At 35.1% G+C, this 21,634-nt stretch overlaps 1 protein-coding gene across 2 annotated transcripts in view; it reads left to right on the top strand.

Moving 5' to 3' along the window:
- The window catches only part of LOC131692868 (uncharacterized), a 194,879-nt gene that overhangs the window by 150,486 nt on the left and 22,759 nt on the right, over positions 1 to 21,634 (top strand). For both annotated transcript variants that reach the window (XM_058980209.1, XM_058980218.1), the window contains one exon: positions 5,155 to 5,658. In XM_058980209.1, the coding sequence (XP_058836192.1) occupies positions 5,155 to 5,369 (215 nt within the window). In that variant the 3' untranslated portion in view covers positions 5,370 to 5,658. The remainder of the gene's footprint in view (positions 1 to 5,154; positions 5,659 to 21,634) is intronic.

The following is a 21,634-nucleotide window of genomic DNA, read 5'->3' on the forward strand; positions in this document are numbered from 1 at the left end:
AATAGCAATAATCTGATAAAAATAAATTGGTAAAGAAAACAAATACCACAATAATAAAAAAAAGGAAACGATCGGAATGGATAATGTTAAACAGAGAAACAAAATAGTAGTGAAATCAGAAAAAAAGAAATGTAAGAAAATGTACAATTAAAAGAAAGGAAAAATTTGAGAAAAGTAAAAAAAAAGTAAATTGAAGAAAAGAGAAAAGTAGGACGAAAAGATTTTTCCAAAAAGGAAAGGGAAATCAACAATAAAGCGAGGATGAAAAAAATGTAGCAGTAAAAAACAAGGGTTACAAATAAAAAGGACAGAAAAATTAAAAAGAAGAAGAAAAGTGCAAAAAAAGGAAATGAGATGCGTATTTCAGAACGAATAGAGATACATCAAAGAGAAAATTTGAAAAAATGACAATTTAAAGAAATAACAAAGAAGAATAATAGCTGTAGAAAGGGAAAGAGGAATATGAATGTAAAAATATGAAAATGCTTGGAACGACTAAAAAAGAAAAATTTATAAAGATGTGAAATGTGACAAAATAAGAAAATTAGAATTAAAAAGAAAATGATCATGGGATCAAAATGAGGAAAGAAAAAATTATGAAAAACTACATGAATGGAAGAACTAGGAGAAAAGAAAATTAAATGAATGCAAACTGGAAAAAATTGAACAGAAATATGACGAAGTGAAACTAAAATTATAGAAAAAAAAAGATATGTGAGGAAAGAGAAAAAAAAATTGTGGACAAATAAAGACAAATAAAATAGAAAAAGAATATGAAAAGGGCGTGATGGATATGATTAAATGAATAAATAAACAGTTCTAGCGAAAAACTGAAAAAAAAACCATTTGAAGAGAAGTTTTAAAAAATAAAAGGCAGCAAAACCACAATTTGCCAAATAAGTATAGGAAATAAATAATAAAGTAAGGATGTCAAAAAAAAATTCAGAATTATCCGAAATAAGACATGAAAAACATCGAAAAGAAAGAAAAAACAAGCAAATAAAAACGAAAAAGATTTAAGAGAAAAACTGAATAAAAAACAATTAACAACAATTGCAAAAGAAAATAAACGACGAAATGAGATGAAAAAGAATCTATCTGTAAAAAAGTGAAAGATAGGGAACAAACAAAAAGGAAGTAGAATTAATAAACAAAAAAAAACAGAACAAGAAATTAAGTATTAAAAAGGAAGAAGAAAATAAATGCAGAAAATAAAGCATCAACAGCAAAAGATAAATAAAATTTAAATCTTTATATACCCTCATAAGGAAATGAAAACTGGAAAGAATTTAAATAAAGTGAAGAACTGAAAAAACGTTAAGTAAACAAGAAAAAAGAAAAAAAGAAAAAAAAAGAAAAAAAATGGAAAATAGAGGAAAAAAGTTAAGGGGAAAATTAATAGCTTAAAAGAATAAAAAAAATGTAATAGAAAAGCAAACGGTTTAAAAGATGAAATCGAACGAAACTGGAGATGTTTAGATTAAATAGACTTAAAGAGAATATAAGGATAACAAGAAAAAAGGCGAAATAATCAACAAACCCGAGCAAATACTCATGGGTTCAAACACCGCATAGCCCCTTGAAAAGACCTTAAACATGGTCCGTACCAAAATTCACAACCATCAAGACACCATGGTATTTTATATGGGATCTACCGGACCATGGTGATGGTGTTTTCATGGGTTGAACCTATTTCATACACCCATGTCAAACCCCATGAGCATGGAAGTATTGTAGGGTTAAAGAAGAAGAGAAAAATACAAAAAATGGAAAAGAAAAAAAAAACGGAAAAACATTCAAAAATAAAAAACTCCCTTTAATTTAAGAAGATAAAAATAAGATTGACAAAGAAGAAAACAATGAAATTGAAAAGAAAATAATAAACAAGAAAACACAAAAACATAAAAATATTCTATTCTTCTAAGGGTTGCAATAGACCCTTACACAGCCAGTATTGAAAAGCATACCGGACAAGTTATTCCAGTGTTTTTTTTATCAACATTTGAATCGTATTTTCATATGTCGCAATTATTAAAACGGCAAGGCCTACTGTGTAGAGTTTGGTTTATGGATGCTTCAAAATTAAACGGCACTAGTATTCATTTAATGAATAATTTCATTAACGAATCGTTTTGAATCTTGAAAAGGAGGAAGAAACGAGAACAACCGTACCAACCGTTTCCGTTTGAAGGGGATATGATAAATCGTTGGGAGTGACTTTGCCAATAAAGTTAATATCACTCCTTTGGTCCTTTGGGCTGGGACAGAGGTATTTATACCGTGCCGTGGCTGTTAAGCCTAGGTTAAAGCGCCTTTACTCGCTCTAGAAAACAAAAACAGAAAAAAAGAAAGAAAAATGCAAAACACAAAATGAACAATACATGTTCAAAGAAAAACAGGAGAAGAAATAGAGAAATGGCAACAAAATGGCCAGAGAAAGAATATAAGTGAAGGATACAGGCGAGCAAAAAATTGATGCAAAAAAGGCAAAAATAAATGGTATTACAATAGAAAACGTGATATTTAAAACATCTTGGAAAATGAGAAAAGAAAAGATGATAAGAGATTAAGTGAAAAGATATAATAAACTGAATATAAAAAAAGGTGAAAAGAATGGTAACAAGAAAAGAAGAAATAAATAAATCATCAAACACAGAGAAGGTAAAATATTGATAAAAAATCGATAAAAGAACATAGTAGTAGAATTTGAAACGGGATGGAAATTAAATGCAAAATGAAATAGTGCAACGAAATTTGCGAATTCGAATACGACAAATTGAAGGAATTAAGAGAAAACCAGAGAATGCGAGAAATGTGTGAGAAAAACAACTACGGGTGAAAAAATATTGCAAACTGAAGGAATAGAAAACCAACCAAGAATACAAACGAAAAAAGGGAAAAAAAATTAAACAGAGAATAACTGGCATTGGAACAAGAAACATTGAAATGCGAGAAAACGAAGAGCAAACGGGTAAAAGAGCGGAAGGACGGTAACAGAAACAGAACAATCAAATGAAATACAAAAGATAAATAAATAAAACGATTAAAAAAACGAAAAAGAAACGAAAACAATAAGCAAAAAATTAATAAAAAACGCATGCAAAAGCAAAAAAATAACAGATAAACACGAATACAAAAAATAGAAACTGAAAACAAGGATTAGTTAAATGAAAAAGTAAAATGAAAACAATTGAAATAAAATTATGAAATTGAGTGAAACCAAAATGCCAGAAAGATCCAAACAGGACCAATATACTTACCAAAGCAGCAAATATACTTACCAAAGAAACTAGAACAGCAAAAAAAAAGGAAAAAGCGAAACGAAAATATTTGAAAGAATATGAAAGAGAAGAGCAGAAAGATAAAGGAGACTATAACAAATAAATACGTTAGACGCCATAAAAAAGAATAAGGAAATGCGAAAATGCAAAAAGGATGCAATTAAATTGGAAAATGGAAAATAATAAACCAATTAAAGGGATCAGGAAATAAGAGAAAAGAATCGGGTAAAAGATAAAATAAAAGACAGGATAAATGAAAGGAGACAAAAAATGGCTCACAAAAGGGGAATGCCGAAGAAAAATCAAAAACAAAATGAAAAGCTGAATAAGTAAAAAGGATAAAAACAAGCAACTAGAAAAATAAAAAATAACGAATTCATTTTCGCAATAATTAAAGGGAAAAGTGAAAATGGAACCAGAAAACATGCAAATAAGATAAAAGTAGAAAAAAATCAGGAAAAAAAAAGATAAAACAAAAAGGAAAGTAGGGAAAATGGAATACGAGAAACAAAAAAAGGAAAGGAAAGGTTGAAAAATGAAGACAAAAATTTAGAAATTAGAAAGTAAGATTAAGAAAAATGCATTGAAAAAAGGAAAAAGGTAACAATGAACAAGGCAATGGGATAATGTTTTTTCTCGAGAGTTCGAGTGTTTGTCCTACTGGAGCAGTAGAGCTAGGTATTCGGAAGGGCTCCCCGTCACAATCACACACTACAATTGCAGACGAGACAGGCAATGACGCCCAATAAAACACAATTGTAGCGGGCCGCGATACTGAATGTGATATTCATTGTACGGTTCAGGTATAAGCGGGCGTAGGGACTCGCGATAGCGAGTATCATCGCGAAGGACTGGAGCATTTGGACGTAAACGTGTTCGATCGCGTGTGCGTTTGTATGTCGCGTGTGCTAACGTGAAAGATATACATTAGTACTTCAAACACTACTAATACTTGAATAGCCAACCACCACACATAGCACATCCTTTCTCAATTATCTAGTTGTTACTGGTGGATTGTTGGTTATGAGCTGGTAAATAGAGGAAAGGTATAGAACAGAAAAAAGGCTCACATCAGCCCTCCCGGCCTCCTCGATACACCATTATCGAGGCGTATTGTAATCAACATCTTGAAACGCTCTTCTTATATAAATCAAATCCTGAATAGTCATAATCATTGGTGGATTATTAACATGAGAACTAATTAACCTCTAGTAGTAGAACTTGGTGAACTAAAAAGAGCGAATATTTAGATAACTCTATTGAATCTATTGTGGCTTGATGATGTATACAATACCGTCAATCCCATCAACCTGCGAGAGAGACTACGAGACAATGGGATAAAATTGGCATTAAAATATAAAAAAAAAATAAATAAAAATAAGAGGAAAAAAAGAAAGGAAAGAGTAAAATAGTCTAGTCTAAAAAAATGATTACGCTATGCCCGACTTGCCCCCAAAGAGTAAATAAAAAATCATATTAAGCAGAAACAGTAAGAAAATTTTACTAAATTCGTAGAAAACCGGATTCGTAGTAAACCTTGCACTGATATATTTTATCCCAAGTGATGAAAAATCAATATTCATTTCGAGTAACAGAAATCTATGTGAGCGAAATTCTCTGGTGAATCTATTGTTAAGTAATGGGCACTATAAAATTGTATCAAGATTGACTCCAAGATAATGAATGTCGTTATTAAAAATCGCCCTATCAACAGAGATCTACGGTTTATTTCTTAAACGACTATTGACAATTGCTTGTTTAAATTATCAACTAATCACCAAAACACACACAAAATGTCACAACACTCAAGTCTAAATATACAATTTACAATTTAACTAATTAATTTCCTTTTCTCTCCCTCCCCGCACCGCAGTCGACATCGAGCAAAACGACATGACGTCCCCGGAACCGTCGACCGGTTCGCTAGCGCACGCCAAATCGGACGCGGTGCAAACACCCAACATCCAGGCCACTTCCGCCGGTCTCTGCCGGAATCTGCTGGCAGTGCAGTGCGGTATCGTCGCCTTGTTACTGCTCTACCAGCGAAGGTCGGCGACCGGTTGGTTCCTGTTCTCGTCGCTGACGTAATTCGATCCGCGATATCACGTCAACGGAAAACTCTATTGCCATCGACAATTGTGAAGAAAGAAAGAAGAAAAAAAAACAAACGTAACTGTACCGCAGCGCAGCTATCTATATTGGAATGCTTCACCGTAAGCTTCCGAGAAATAATCCTTCGCGAGTAAGTGTGCGATGAAGTGAGCGATACCAAAAATTAAAACAAAAAAATAACGCGAGTGAGTGAGATGCAAGTACAACCAGCCAAACAAATAGACATGAACGAAACAAAAATCCTAGGATCCGGGACGGAGTAGAGGTGAGTAATCGTCAGCCCCGACGACGACGACGATGACGACGGGCGGAAATCTTTTATGCAAATAGTATCATTGAAAATCATCGAGCGAAAATACTCTTTTCATCCGCAGTGCAATGCTTTCAAAAGATAAACAAAAGTTGCACGGGAAAGAGTAGCAAAAAAATTGTTGATTATTTTATGATTTTCTGGGTGTCGGCGGTGGAAAAAAGTTAGTAACAGATATGCCCGTTTCGCACGTGGAATTCTAACATCTTAGCAACCCGTCGGCAAAAGTTCCGAGACTAGAACAGCAAGGCATGGCACACTAAACCGAAGCAACAAGCGTCCAAGAGCCCATTTATATGGGATAACCTAGGTACCTCGTGGCAAAACAGTTGGCAGAGCAAAAAAAAAAGAACAACTGAGTCAGAGAAGCGTAAAAAATATTACAAATAGTGAATTGTAGGTACTCAGCAGTCTTTTTTCGGTATGTTTGGCTCTCGGATGAAAAATACAAGTACGAGAAGCTATGATTCGCTGTGCTTTTTTCTAGCAGATTATGTTTGTTGTTGGGCTGTTGGTGCGAGTACGGGGCTGATGTAGTCGTAAAAAACCGGAGGGGGTGTCTACTCTTTATTTTAGTACTCGATCATAAAACGTGCCCGCTCGAGTAACGTTCGAAATTACTTGCCATTATGGTGCCGGCTAATGTCGTTTTGATTGTCAATCAATATTGGCGAAATAAAATATGTTTTTTTTTCTCTCTCGCGCTCGGAAACCAATACACGCGTTTTCCTGTTTAATTTCAGATAAGCTAAAAATAAACACCGCCCCCGAAACACGAAGCCAACAGTCTCGTTTTATTTGCCCATTTCGTCGCACGCTGTAGCAACGTGATACGATCATTAAATGACAATTATAGAGGGAAACATAATAATGCGCTCGCGCAACTAAGGGGGTCTTCCACCTGAGGAAAATGATCCCGGACTTGCTACGAATACTCATCCACCCTAGCATTCACCGGAAAGGCGAACTGGAAAACATACATCTACCCATACGAGAGAGCCACATGTTGGCTTGATATTTTTAATTCCGGCATCTCATCACCCGTTTCCCGGAACACCGAAAACCAGCAGAGCAGGCCATTCCGTGTTAATATCAGCAACAATATCGCCATCCGTTTGTGTAATATTAAATCACCCTGCTTAAATGTAAGGCAACATCACACAGTTGGCCACGCCAAAGTTGCTGTTGATTGTTCTGATGCTGCTTTTTGCTGTTGCTGCTCATGACGATGACGACGACGATGATGATGATAGTTGCTTTGCTAATTGACATTTGCTTTTAGCGTCCACGACGCCAACGACGACTCGCTGCTTTCCTGGCTTGCTGCGATGTGATGTGGGAAAGACAGAGAGACAGAATGGAGGATAGCAAGCGACCGTCGTCGTGTCACTACACAAACATAAGGGTGCCTGCGATGGGTCGGAAAAGGGCACAAACTAAATTAAACAGTTCACTAATCAGCAAATGTACAGCAAACTGTAAAGTTTTTGCACTTTAACAAGCAGAACGAAGTATGTACTGGCAAATGAAACGAGAATGTTTCGGTTTTTTTCGCTGCTAGCGACAGCTGTCGAAAGAGGGGGTGGTGTTGAATAAAGGGCTGGATTTAAGTTATTTTGGGGTGGCTTCAGATATGTTGTGTTCCATGTCCATCACATTCCGCAGAATATGATTTCGTTTTTATGCTGCCAATCTGTTCAACTGTTCTATTTCGATCTGATTCTCTTTACCAAATCGACTTCTTCGATTCTGATTCTGTTTACAGATCTGGCACATGGCAATCTGAAACTCATACGTGTACAGTGTTATCTAAGCATAGGTAGCGTCATAATGCCACATTCCGAAGGAAAGAATCGGGCAGGCTAACCCTTACCAAACAAATGCCATTGATGATGACCGGAATAATTTTTTTTCCGAATCTTTCCTCTAGTGAAACCCAGTTTTCCGTATTACGATACGATTATTTAGTAGTGATTTCGTTAAAATGATGTGACAAATCCAGTATTCCGATTGTAGAATTTAAATGTTTATGCGTGAAGGCTTATCAGTATTGTTCGTATGATGCAACTGAATAGAGGCGATTTCCATATTCTTAATGCCATTTTTCTGTTTCAATAATCGTTCCGCTTTCGTAAAAGAGGAGCACACCTTATAGCATTTAAACCAATACTACCGTATTAAATAAACGGGAGAACATCATTTAGGCACTGGGATTTAATAATGTCTATCTTTTTTAAACTTTGTAACAATAAACAAAAATTTAAAATAATAACGGCAAAAAAAATTCAAATCGATAGAAAAAACAATAAATTATTAAAATTAAGAATAATGCATAATGGAAGTGAATAGAATAGAACAAAATAAAATAATAAATTTTTGATTAAATAGACTTATAAATCAATCGGTAATTCAATGAAAAAATGACAAATTAATGAAATAGATAGTTATTCAATTCACAAATTAATATTATTAAATAATAAAACTAATCAATTTCAATAAAAAATAAATTCTTGCATCGATAAAGTAACGAAATAATAAACAAATGAACAAAATTTTTGAATAATAAATTACGAAATTAAAAAATTAATAAAGTTTTAAGTCGAAAAAATAAAGCTTGATAGATTAAGTAATGAATAAATTATTTAATTAATAAATTATTAAATCACTAGAATAATAAATTAATTATCCATTTAACAAACGAATTAACAAATAATTTGATTATTAGATTAACACTTTAACACTAATAAATTAAAAAATAATAAACTGAGAATAGAATTTATGAAATATTACATTGAGTCCACAAAGTTAATACATATTTCAAATTATAACATATCGTCGCTGTTGTGCTATCTTATGACAAGCGCCATTTAGCACTTTTCGAGAAAAACGATTTTTAAAGTTTGAGATTGAATATCTTAAAATTTATAAATGTTAGAAGCTTTTCTGAGAAGGCATTCGATACTTCTATCTTTTTTGAAGTAATCTCTCGATTTGTGCGAAGATCGGTTGACTATATTTACAGTTTTTGCTTAAAATGTAAACCAGGGTCGCTCACATACGTGTCATAAGTGTGTATTGATGATAAACTATGTATGACGTGTCACAAATGTGTACAGAAGATTTCATATAAAAATGAATTATAACTGTTTCGTAAAATTATGCGTTATAGATCACTTTGTCCAATATTATACTTTTCCATGCGATAGCAGCAATATCAGGTTACAAAATGATGGTATTAGAACACAAAGTTTTTCCAATTTTCCTCCTTTATTCAGGAAAAACAATGAACAAAAATTGGTTTCATTGACAATTTAGAGACAATGTATATCAAACAATGTTATTGTTGACAGGTGACTAGACGAAACAAATGTTCTTCTTGCATAATCCATCACTACATTTCGGTATACTTTCCAAAACAAGTGAAAATCGCAAAAGGAAATTTGTTCAATAATCATGAATATATAAGCCAACCATTCCCAGAAAAAAACTATGGTAGGAAAAGTTTTGCTCTCGAGACAAGAACCTAGCTAATGCTTATGGTTGATCTGCATAGGAATTACCTATGTCATCAGAGACATCTGTTGGCTTGCTATAAGCTTTTCGGCTTATAGCAAGCCAACAAACTAAGAATGTTGTCTCTTTTTTCTTTGTCATAAGATAGCACAACTCTATCACTCGAGAAATTGGCGCTTGTCATAATCGTGTTTCGCTATATTTCAGTAACCCAGCAGAATTTCAAAATTCTGAAAACGCGACTTTGTGGAGATTTTAAAACTTAGTAACATGGCATATCTAACTCAGTTCACCCCAAAATGGCGTTTGTCATAAGATAGCACAACAGCGACGATATCGTACCAATCACTCGAAGTGGTCGGTTGATTTTTTTTTTGATCTGGCTCTGCGATCGCTCGAATAACTTAGTACTTGGCCTTTTTCTCAAGCTCGGTTTCTGTTACCGGAGCCAATCACCGTGGAATATCGCTACCACGACGATTATTTACACGAGTGTAGTGTTCCGTCGTCCGATCAATAACACCAAAACTCATGTGTTTCGTAGCTCGCTTCCTTACGACTCTCCACTGCTCCGTTGGTCGGCCGTTTCTACACATAGTAGTAAAATTCTAAGCATACTGCTGATATTCTGACAAGCAAGTAACAAAAGCGTAAATTACTTGTACCTCCAACGGAATTTGAATTTTGAATCGATGAAATGGTCGCGCGTTCATCAAGTCAAATTTCCAGATCATGTAAAAATTTGCGCCTCCAACGACGTGCCGACCGTGAGCGATTTGAACGCGTGTGATGTATCAACCCCTAAACGAGGAAGATTGGAATCGGAGAATCAGTGTGCGCAGGTGAGGTGACCTCGGCGAGAGTTCAGAGACGAACGAAAGCGAGAATTTGATAACCTCCCAACAGATAAACATAACCTGCCAGATCGTCGATGAAGCAAAATGCGACATCACCTTTCCACGGACTATGGTGGAGAGCCCCGAGACCGTCGATCACTTCTCGGCTAGATAAATCCCGGGGACGTGATAGATCAGCAGACCCCAATCATTAAGAGCAATCAACGAGTCACTATTATTTTCAGCTCATAGGAGGCCAAGAGGTGGAGATCATCCCATCCCTCGATATGGTGCAGGACGTCATCTGCGATCTTGATACCGATGGTAGGAGTAGACTCCTAGAAGACCTGAAGGCTTAAGGAGTCACGAATATTTTCCTTATAACCAATGTAAGCCGATGAGCATACCATTGGTTATCATGTGCATATTGGGATCACGTCTACCGGAACACGTGTTGATTGGTCTGCTTTGCGCCAATATCCCTATGTACTACCCATGGCTTGAGATGACTACCTCAACTGCAGGCACTAACATGCGGCGTCCAAGGAAAGCCCCTGTGTCAATCCAAGCCTTTGCATCAACGCTATACTCGCAATAAGAACTGCCCCAACATTATCGAAGAGAAACAGTTGACCCAACCAAGATCAAAGTCGATAAATATCTTTTTCCCCAGGTCAGAGTTTAGATAACCGAACGGCAACAAGATACCAGTTACGCCAGCTCCATATAAGCAAACACCAAGGGCGTCCAAGGGGACGCAATCATAGCCCAAAAACTACAAAAAGAGTCGTCAATTCTGAGGGAAAGCACGTCTTCAATTTCAGATGACAATAAATGTCGGACGATTTATCTACTGAGAGAACACTGTGCTAAGCAACAAAACAAATTCAAGCGGTCCTAGAAAGCCCTTAGAAAAAGGCGATCGACACCTCCAAATAAGGACGAAGAGATGTCTACTAAATAAGTAAACTGGGAACCTCGGGACTTTCAAGAAACCTGGAGCGAAACTCTGATCGTCTCTAATCCCATAAAAATAGCTCAAAAATAGAGCACAATAACTTCCGGCCTATCAACTTAATACACTGTTAAACTGAACTGGCCAAAACAATGGACAGATCAGTTAGTGATCACCTCATGACCTTTCCGGTGGAGGGAAACTACCTTGAGTTGTGACAGGACTCGGCCGAGGGATCCACCTCGGTTCCTTTAGAGAGTTCAGGTCCTCGAGAAAAACGTCGACAACACGATTCTTGGTCTCGCCAAGACCTCCAATACGGTCTGGTGAAAGGCTGTATATCGGCAACTGCAAAAATGGGGAATAAGAGGTTACCTAGAACGCGTTGTCCAAGAATGTCTAAGGACCCGGGGATCACACGTTTGATACTTTCCGGGAAGCCAATAAGGTTTTGAAAAGATCAATATGGACAGTTGATGCTTAACGATGTCGGGAAACGAACGCCAATTCTACAATGAGTCGATCGCAGACATCAGAATCACCAAACAATCTTCACGAACTGCTCAAAGCTGGGAGAGGAAGTGAAGATAGGAGTTAGTAGTGTCGTCGAAGCTCTTCGACTGCCCTAGAAGGTTCGGAGACAGCTTAACATTTTTCCTCGCTTTCCCCGTCGTTGCATAAAGTTACTCATGAGCTCGTCGAATCAATGTCGTTTTGATTTCTAATGTTATTGAGCATTTTTCGCTGAAGTATTACATGACGACCGTCTTCTTCAGCGGAAAATCGTGCGACTATCAGGTATTCCCTATTCATATCCGTATTCGCTGGTCGGTCGAAATCTAGCGGTCAATCCACTTTGTCGTTACATGCTGATACACAACTAAGCGAATTGAACAAGACCATCAAATCGCTAGGCGTATGGTATGCTATTAACGCTGTACTAATTGCGAATGCCTCTGCCGAGAAGACACTTCATTACGTCGAAAGGCCAAAAGCGATTATTGGCAAATGTTTTCCGAATGCTCCAACGCCTACTGTGATATCGGCTCTCGTGCCATCAGTGCACAGTGGTCCAGAATGCAAATTTAGCAGGAATTTCGAGATTTTACTAAAACTAAACAACTTAGCCTTATTAAGTCTTTGGAGAAGTTTTCGTAGTTTATGAGCCCCTTCTTTTTGTTAAAACAACAGTTAGGGTGGTTCTAATTTTACCAAGATCAAAAAATTAACTTTTTAATCGTTCTAGCTAGAGCCAAACGACCTTCAGCGAAGTTGTAGAACGACAAATTTTGGAAAAGTTTGCTGAAGACATGTAAGCTCTATCTGTCATTCTTTTTATTTTACAATAATTTTAAAGTCAGAGCTTAGGGTGTTTCTTCGAAATACAGTTTTATTCCAATAACTTTTGCTGCATTCATTAAAAACTGAAGTAGTCTTCAGACAACTTTAAGATTGTTTCAAGGCGAATAATTTGTTTCATGGCACTATATATCTAGCTATTTGCGTTGAAAAGTTTTGAGGACTTTTTCGCCAAAAATGAGGTTGTTTTGAATAACAATATCACTCATTTGGGGCAAATAAAAGATTATAATTGTTATAATTGAGCAAAAAATGGCGATTACGATATTTTTTAAAATTTCATAAAATTGATTTAAAAAAATCTATTTGTGAAATATTATGTGCTTATATCTTCTGAACAATAAAAGCTAGAGTTTTGATGTATTAGAAGAAAATGTTCGTCTCCAAAAACTCTGAAAAACATCTGAAGGATAGGTTGTAAAAAAATGAAAACTGAAAAAGTTATATTAAAAATTTGGTTTTTCATTAATTGACTCTTTGTAATATATTTAAATTACTTTCACGGTGAACAATATAAAAAATGTAGTTTCGTTTCCATGATAAAATACTGCACTTTACAATACTTTTCTATTATTTTAAATAGTGAATAGGGTGGTTCTAATTTTTTTAAAATCAGAAAAATAACTTTAGAATCGTTCGAGATAGAGTTTCGCTGTCTTCCACAAAATTAAAGATAATGAAATTTTGAAAAACTTTGTCGAAGACACTGAAACTCTATGCCGTGTACTTTTCATTTTACAAGAAATTGACCAAAAAAATTTGGGGTGTTTCTTAATAAATGGTTTTCTTTGTATAACTTTTGCAGTTTAGATTTTTCATTAAGATCACTTTAGAAATACTTTCAGATATTTTGAAGGAGAACAATTTGTCTTAATATATTGAACCTTTAGCTTCGCTCGTTAGAAAGTTATATATACTTTTTACTAAAAATAAACAATTTGTTGAGTAAATATTGCAAGATATAAAAAAATATCGAATTTGCCATTTTTTGGTGATCTATACTACAAAGCATGCTATTTCATATGAAAGCAACAGTATTCAATGTTGAGTGCCCGAATCGAAGATAATTCTATTTAAAAACGTTATATTTTTTATTTAAAAGTTCTTATAACTTTAAATCGAAAAAAGTTAAGTAGTTGGTGTTTTAAAGCAAATTATGCGCCCTAAAATAATCTTTAAGTTGTCCAAAGGGTGCTTTAGCGTAAAATAAAAACTTCAAAAGTTATAGAAATAAAACCGTTTTTTTAAGGAACACCCTAAAGCTTACATTTGAATTTCCCGTGCAATGGAAATATCAGCATTATTTCAGCATAGAGCTACCCCATCGGGCAATAATTTGAAGAACGAGCAAGACACCTGATTCGGCCATAACGGCTAGGATTGGACTCGTAACGTATGCTCCGGATGTGAACCTAATCACCCTGTTGTATGCAACTACGAGAGTTTGGATGACGCTTCCTTTGCTTACACGTTGGAATCTGGCTCTAATTATTTTCAAAATATTCAGCTTAGACTCGCATGCCTTTTTCTGTCTGCTTGCAATGTGTTTTGCAGCTGAGGGGGCGCTCGAGAGTAATGCCGGAAAGACTACACCATGAGTTCACAACGACCGTTGAAACAGTAATAGAAGATGCTGGATAGACGGATGGATTTTTCCCTGTTCCTGTTGGAGGTTGCGAATCCTTTGCTGTAGTGTTTTGCTAGTTTTTCAGCTACTTCTTCCGGCTTGTCCATGTATCCACTGAACCGCTTAATGACAGTTGTGCGATGGTGATATATCCCTCTCAACCTGATCACTGCCTGCCACATCTCTGACGTAGTGGAACTTGGGAATAGCATGACGTCGAAGTCTTCCAATGATCGCTGTTTTTTCGTCCTGGATTGTCTTTCTTGCTATCGCACATAATTCTTGGAAGAAAGTAAAATAGCTTTTCGTGGATCCGCTGTCTGAATACGCCGCAGTGATCTGTGTTTTCCTCCGTTGTTAATTGTTTCTTCCACCTCCGGACACCCGAAAGGAGCTTTTGGACCGCTTCTGCCGGTAGTACGAGGTACCGCAGTGGTTGTTTCTCTAATCAGACAGTCGATTGATATTTAGACGCCTGGACGAATAGCGCTGGCGACTACAAGCATTCGTATGTTGTCTTATCCGCTTGGTCGTAAATTCATTCCTGTCTTGATTGGAACATGCGGCAGTCCAAGAACGGAAACGCTAGTTTCGGAGCAGATCGAGAGGTCCATAGCTGGTACCTGGGTCAATTCGAATGTGCTATCCGTCGTTGAGTACGAGCAGTCTTTTCGATAACGTTCTTAGTGCGGAAGATTTCGTGGACCCAAGCAAATATGGTGTGCGTTAAAGTTGCCCAGCACAAGCACCGGACGTGAAAGCAGTTCGAGGAAATCTCTGATTTTTTCTCGACACTGTTGAGTACTGGAAGGGACGTAGACTGACACCACCGTCATAGGTTGTGGCTGTTGCATTCGAACTGCGATTTCCTGTATATTATCATCGACATCAATTCAATCGAAAGGTACACCATTCCGAACGTTAGGACCTATTCCGTGTTGCCAGTATACGACTACCACCAGTTTTCAGCAACACAGTGTAGTTGTTGCCGATAAAATCAGCTTAAACTAATCGGTTTTCCACTGTTGTTTCCTATAGTGCTATTCGGTTCGGTGATGGTGCCAATGCTCTTCTTTGGTGGTTGATCCAGGTTATCCGGTGAGATTATCGAGGGTTTGCTGAACAGAATGTTTTGTTTTAGACACCGGATTAACAGCTGATAGGTTTTTTGGTTTGCGTTATTACTCCCTTTGGGTGGTTCGTCTGTTTCTAATTTCTGAGGTACTGCTATTGAATTTGGTTGACAATTTTCTGTACCATCTGTTGAACGTAGTCCATCCATGCTCATTTTTCTCATAATAATAATAATAACCACCACAACTGTACCAACAAATGCAAACAAATTACGATTAAGCAGACCAATGAATGAGATCCACAGAGTAATTCCGAAAGTAACTGCAAGATAAATAAATAATTGAATTAATTATTGGATTGAATTGCAAAATCACTAAATAGTAGATACTGAAATTAATAATTTAGTAATAGCCACAAACTATACCGAATCTAAAAAACGACATCTCTGTTCTTGACCCCGCAAAAGTCATTCCCTCATGACTTTCACTCAACTCGATAGACAACTCTAAATCAAACTAACTCCCCAAGAAGCATCGCTGCGGGCAACTATAATCAAAAGTAGCGACGGTCGAAGTAAGAAGAAAAAGTCAAACCAAATTCAATATTTACGATTGCAGGTTCTATCCGCAGAAACAATGGCACTTGACACCACACCCATCGATGGCGAGAGACAGAGAGAGAGACATTGTTCCACATTCATGGAACGGACGACGGCGACACATACCTTCTGACACGGACAACCAGCAGTCAGCAGAATGTTCAATTTTCAGCTCGAATCGTTCGAATCAACCAGAATCAGATTGTATGTACTCCTCTCTTCGGCAGGTGTGAGAGTGAATTTTGCTTCCTTGGATTGATTATCCACTCGGTTCAGTGTGGTCATGCGATCATCGTATCCTAAATTGACCTCGTTCCGCAAGTAGGCTAAGGTTCGTTGTCATGGTGACGCAAATTGTCGTTAGATTTAAGAATAGACAGAACTTCTAAGCGCAAAAAACACATCCAGCCTTTAGTAAAGCGTACGGAAGTTAAAAAAAAATCCTTGTGCATCCTAATGGATTATCTTCCAGAAAGGATCTGTTCCTCCACGAACGGCCAGAAGAGCAGCTGTTTAGCACAAAATGTATAACGTGATCAGCAACAAAAAACAAAAAAAAAATCTAGCCATTGAAAACTGGATTAATTACACTCCATTCGAGAACCATACCTCACTCAACTGTCACTCCATCAATGAGCTGAGCGCTAGGTCCCCAAGCTCGATATAGAGAAAAAATAACGGACAAACCAGTATCCTTTTCATGTTTTATGCATGACACCCACTCTTGCTCGAGGGGATCCACATGCCGACTCCGTTGCCTTATCGGTGCCATCCACAGCCAACCACACAATGAGTGTATTAATTGAAGTAGTTTTCCACATTTAACTTTCCACTATGCAATCCAAGCAAGCATCGTTCGCTTGCTCGCCTGCCCGCTCTGTCTGACATTTCTGATGAACTGTGACCTGTCTGCCCTCTCTCTATCTCTCTCTCCCAGCACTCATAACTTGCTTGACCTTTCGCTTTGACGCCTTCTGCGATGCTCCGACGGTTGAACCGGCTGAAAAGCTCATTATGGCGAGTTTTTTATTCCTATTTCTCCCGGGAGCTCAACTCCATTTATTCTGCGTAATGGATTTTGTTTGTACAAACGTTGCTGGTGATGAGATGCACTGTAACCATGGCCACGTGCTTCCGCAGAATCTGCTTAATAACCATCGCTGTGTTGCTGTAATAAAATACTCCACCTACAACTATAGTAGTGGGGGCGGGCAGCTACAACAACAACAACAACTACTGGAACTGGGTCCCCCATTCACCTTCTGCGGAGGACGAATATTCGGTTCATATTTATCTGCACCAGCTTTTATCACCGCTAGCGGCAGGAAGTGGCCGGTTGTAAGTGGATGAAATAGGACCCAAGGCGAAAGAGTTAAAAATAATTAAAGCTCTTACTTCTGCTCGCTTTGCCTTGTTTTTTGAGGAAGAAGGTTTACTAATGGACCGCAAAGTGGGTTTCGGAAACTCTCCGCTTTCAACTAACTTTATGACGTCACTCCAAGACTTGTTTCGACTGTTCCTGACCGGACCGGTCGGGTGAAGCCAGCATCGTTCGAAATTTCGTCCGAGGACGAGAAGCATTCACAGTTTTCAAATAGCAGACGATAGAGCAACAATCAGTTGAGCTCTTTTGTAGGCACAGGATTACACCGATTTGCAGACCAACGAGTGCCGAGAACGTACTGAAATCCAGCCTGTGGCAATAAAACCATGTTCGGCAAACGGCAATCGTTTTGAGCCAATTTATGGAACAATTGGGTTTGGCTCTTAGAAGCAATGATGGAATTGTTTGAAAATTGATCTGACACATTTTACCTCTCTCATCGTAGCAATCCAATATAAATATACTGTACGCTCGTCAGTCACATTCATAGTCACAGACTGCTTTGATGTATTGCTTCAAATGTGCTTTCAAATATAACCTATTTCAAAATGATATTCTTATTAAAAGCGCTACGCAGAAGCCGTCGAAGGTCGATTTTCATAAACCGACAGACACCTTATTATCTGACAACAAGCACTGACAATCACTAAGTTACCTGCCATTCGAACAAGCCCTTTTAGATCGAAACCCACCGAAGCTGTGAAGAATCTAACATCGAAGATTAATCAAAATTTTCCTGCTGAACATTCATAATAAATACAGTTCTCGTCGAACCATGGGACCATAATGTCAAAAATCTGTCACAAAAAGGTACACACTCAATCGTTTATGTTTCCCCACTGGAAAATAAGATTTTTTTTCTTCCTCGTTACGACATTAGCTTTTCTCGGTTCAGATAGGAAAAGAAGAGAAAGACTCGTTCTGCGTATCATTCATCATGATCATCATAATCGACTGAACAGGTGGGCCATGTGGGTGCGAGAATGGTTGTGACAGCGGATCTTGAGTCACCCACACAACAAGTTTTCGACTTCAATGCGTGCGAATGTCAAGTGGATCCTTCCGTCGAGTAGCGGATGGCTCAGTTATTGCTGCGGCTCAGACGCAGTATCGGAGAGCGTGGGTTACTTTGATCCTTGAAAATAATTAGTTTTTGCACAGAATTGGTTTAGGCTGCTGTCAGTGGAATTTTCCCCTTGGAAGCACTCGGGTGATTGTGTCGGGTTTTGTCAGGGGCAGTGGAGCAGATGGGAAATCGGTGGGGGAATTAATTTTGTTTGGAATGTACAAGGGCTCGAGAAGTACAATTGGAGGTGATAAAGTGATTGTCTTGTTTGCCTTGGCTTAGTCTGAATTATTCTGAAGAGTTTTGTTTGAAATCCGTTCTAATTGACATGTATTTGCTGTCATTTTTTACTAATTAGCTCAGTTATGAAGTACAGTATCGGTGCTAAGCTAATAAATAAAGACAAATGCGAAATATTAAATGAGGAATGAGAACTAAAAAATCAAAAAGATAACGGGAATTTTATCCTAATTCGAGGAATATGTCACTACTGAAAATAATAAAGTCATTTACTAAACCAGAAATGAGAAAAAAATAAATGAAAAGTAATGAGAAATCAGAAATGACAAATGATAAATGAACATGCGTAAAAACTGCGAAACACGAATTGTAAAATGGGGTATCGAAAACGAGAAATGGAAACTGAGAAATGAAGAATGTGAAACAAGAAAAGGGAGATCAGAAATGACAAGAAGTACAAAATGGGAAGAAGAAAATCGAACACAGAAATTCAATAATCGGAGTTCCAGATCAAACTAGCTAATTAAGAATAAGGAACAAAAAAAAATTGCGAATCAAAGAATAAAAAAAATATGTAAGTAAGAAATGAAAAAAAGCATTTGGAACCACGAAATGGACAAAGAGAAACATGAAAAGAAAAGAAAAATAAAAAAATCGAAATAAAATAGATTGACGAAAAATGAGAATAAGTAATAAGAATAGATATTGGGTGAGAAGAAATGCGAAACAAATAGTAAAAATTCACAAAACATACAAAACAAGAGATGGAAAATAAAACAACAAGCTATAAGATATAAATTATACATGAATATATAATTCAAGATTCGATAAACGAAAACCATAAATTGAGAATTCAAGATAAAAAATGAAGAAAAATCGAAAAACTGCTATGGAAAATGTAAAATGAAAGATGAAAATGAGAAATGGAAAATAGAAAAAGACAGTGGGACATAACAAATGAAATATGCAAAAAAGAAAATCAAAGATAGAATATGAAATTGGAATATTAAAAATGGAGAACAGAAAATAAAAAATGTAAATGAAAAATGGAAAAAGGTGTATTGAAAATGGAAAACGGAAAATAAAAATTGGAAGACAGAAAATAGAAAATGTAAAATGAGAAAAAAAATTAAGTATGAAAAACAGAAGATGAAAAAAGGAGAATGGAAAATGGAAAATGTTAAATGGAAAATGTAAAATGTGAAATAGTAAATGAAAATGGAATATGAAAAACGGAAAATAGCAAACGGCTAATCAAGAATAGGAAATAGAAAATGAAAAAAGGGAAAATTTTAGATTTAAACTTAAAAATAAAAACGAAAAATGAGTAATGAAAAATAAAAGACAAAAAACTTAAAACTGAGAACTGAAATATACAAAATAAAAAAAATGAAAAAACTAAAAATGAAAATTTAAAAACGAAAATTTAAAAATAAAAAAAATGAAAATGAAAAATAAAAATTCCATGAAAAAAGCCAAAAAAATTTACATTTTAATTTAAAAAAAAAAACGAAAATAGAATAAAGAATTGGAAAATAAAAAATGTGAAATGGAAAATGGAACATGCAAAAAAAGAAAATGCAAAACGGTAAATCGAGAATGTAAAATGGAAAATAGAAAATGGAGAATGGAAACTAGAAAATGGAATATGAAAATCATAAAAAAAGAAAATGTAAATGTAAAATAGCAAATGGAAAATGGTGTATGAAAAATAGAAAACGAAAAATCGAGAATGAAAAATTTAAAATTAAAACTAAAAAATTACATTAAATAATGAAAAATGAAATATGCAAAATAAAAATAAGAAATGAAAATTTAAAAATTTAAATTCAAAAAAAATTAAGAACTCATATCGTTAAACTCAAAATGAAGAATGCGAAATGCAGAATGAAAATTGAAAAATTGAAATAATGAAAATATTAGAATACGAAAAATGGGAAATATAATACGAAAAATCGATTATGGGAAATAAAAAATGTGAAATTAAAACTAGAAATGAAAAATAACAAATAATAAAAAATTAAATGCACAATTAATGAAAATGCAAAACGAAAAATGGAAAATGAAAAATGGAGCATAAAAATTGCAAAATAAGAATAAACGAAAAATGAAAATAGGAAACCTGAAGAATGAAATATATAAAATGCAAAATTTTGAAATGAAAAATGGAGAATAGAAAATGGAAAATAGAAAACGAAAAATTGAAAATAAAAAAATGGAAAACAGAAAATAGGAAACGTAAAATGAAAACTGGAAAATAAAAAGTGAAGAACGGGAAATAGAGAACAGAAAAAGGAAAATAGAACAAAAAAAAAATGAAAAACAGAAATAATAAAATGAGGAATGAAAAATAGGAAATGAAAAAAATAAAATGCAAAACGGAAATTAGGGAACGTAAAATGGAAAGTGGAAAATAGAGGATGTAAGAAGAATGGAAAATAGAAAACGGAATATGCAAAACAGAAAATAAAGCAAGGAAAATGATAAATGTAAAATAGAAAATTGTACATGAAAAAAAGGAAATAGAAAACGAAAAATCGAGAATGAAAAATAAAATATTTAAAATGACGAATAAAAAATAAATAAAAACATTGAAATGAAATAAAAAAAATAAAAAAATGAAGAATGAAAAATGTAAAATGAAAAACTAAAAATGCAAAATGGAGCATGAAAAGTAAAAATTCTAAATAAATGAAAAATTTAAAAAGAACAACTGAAGAATGGAATATGTCAAATGTGAAATGGAAAATGCAGAATAGAAAATGGCAGATGGAAAATAGAAAATAGAAAAAGGAAAATGGAATACATAAAATACAAAATAGAAAATGGAAAATCAAAAATGGAAAATAAAAAAAGAAAAAGAACAAAAAATGGAAAAAAAATGAAAATAGAATAAAGAAATTGGAAAATGAAAAATGTTAAATGGAAAATAGAACATGCAAAAAAAGAAAATGCAAAACGGAAAATCGAGAATGGAAAATAGAAAATGGAGAATGAAAACTAGAAAATGGAATATGAAAAACAGAAAAAAATGTAAATGTAAAATAGCAAATGGAAAATGGTATATGAAAAACGGAAAATAGAAAACCGAAAATTGAAAATGAAAAATTTAAAATTAAAACTAAAAAACGATAAAACGAAAAATAAACAATGAAAAATGAAATATACAAAATAAAAAACAAGAAATGAAAATTTAAAAATTCAAGATTAAAAATCGATGAAACGGAAGTTGAAAAATAAATAAATTAAAATAACAAATAAAAAAAAAATAAAATCTAG

This window comes from Topomyia yanbarensis, chromosome 1 (genome assembly GCF_030247195.1).
Source record: "Topomyia yanbarensis strain Yona2022 chromosome 1, ASM3024719v1, whole genome shotgun sequence".
Lineage (NCBI taxonomy): Eukaryota > Metazoa > Arthropoda > Insecta > Diptera > Culicidae > Topomyia > Topomyia yanbarensis.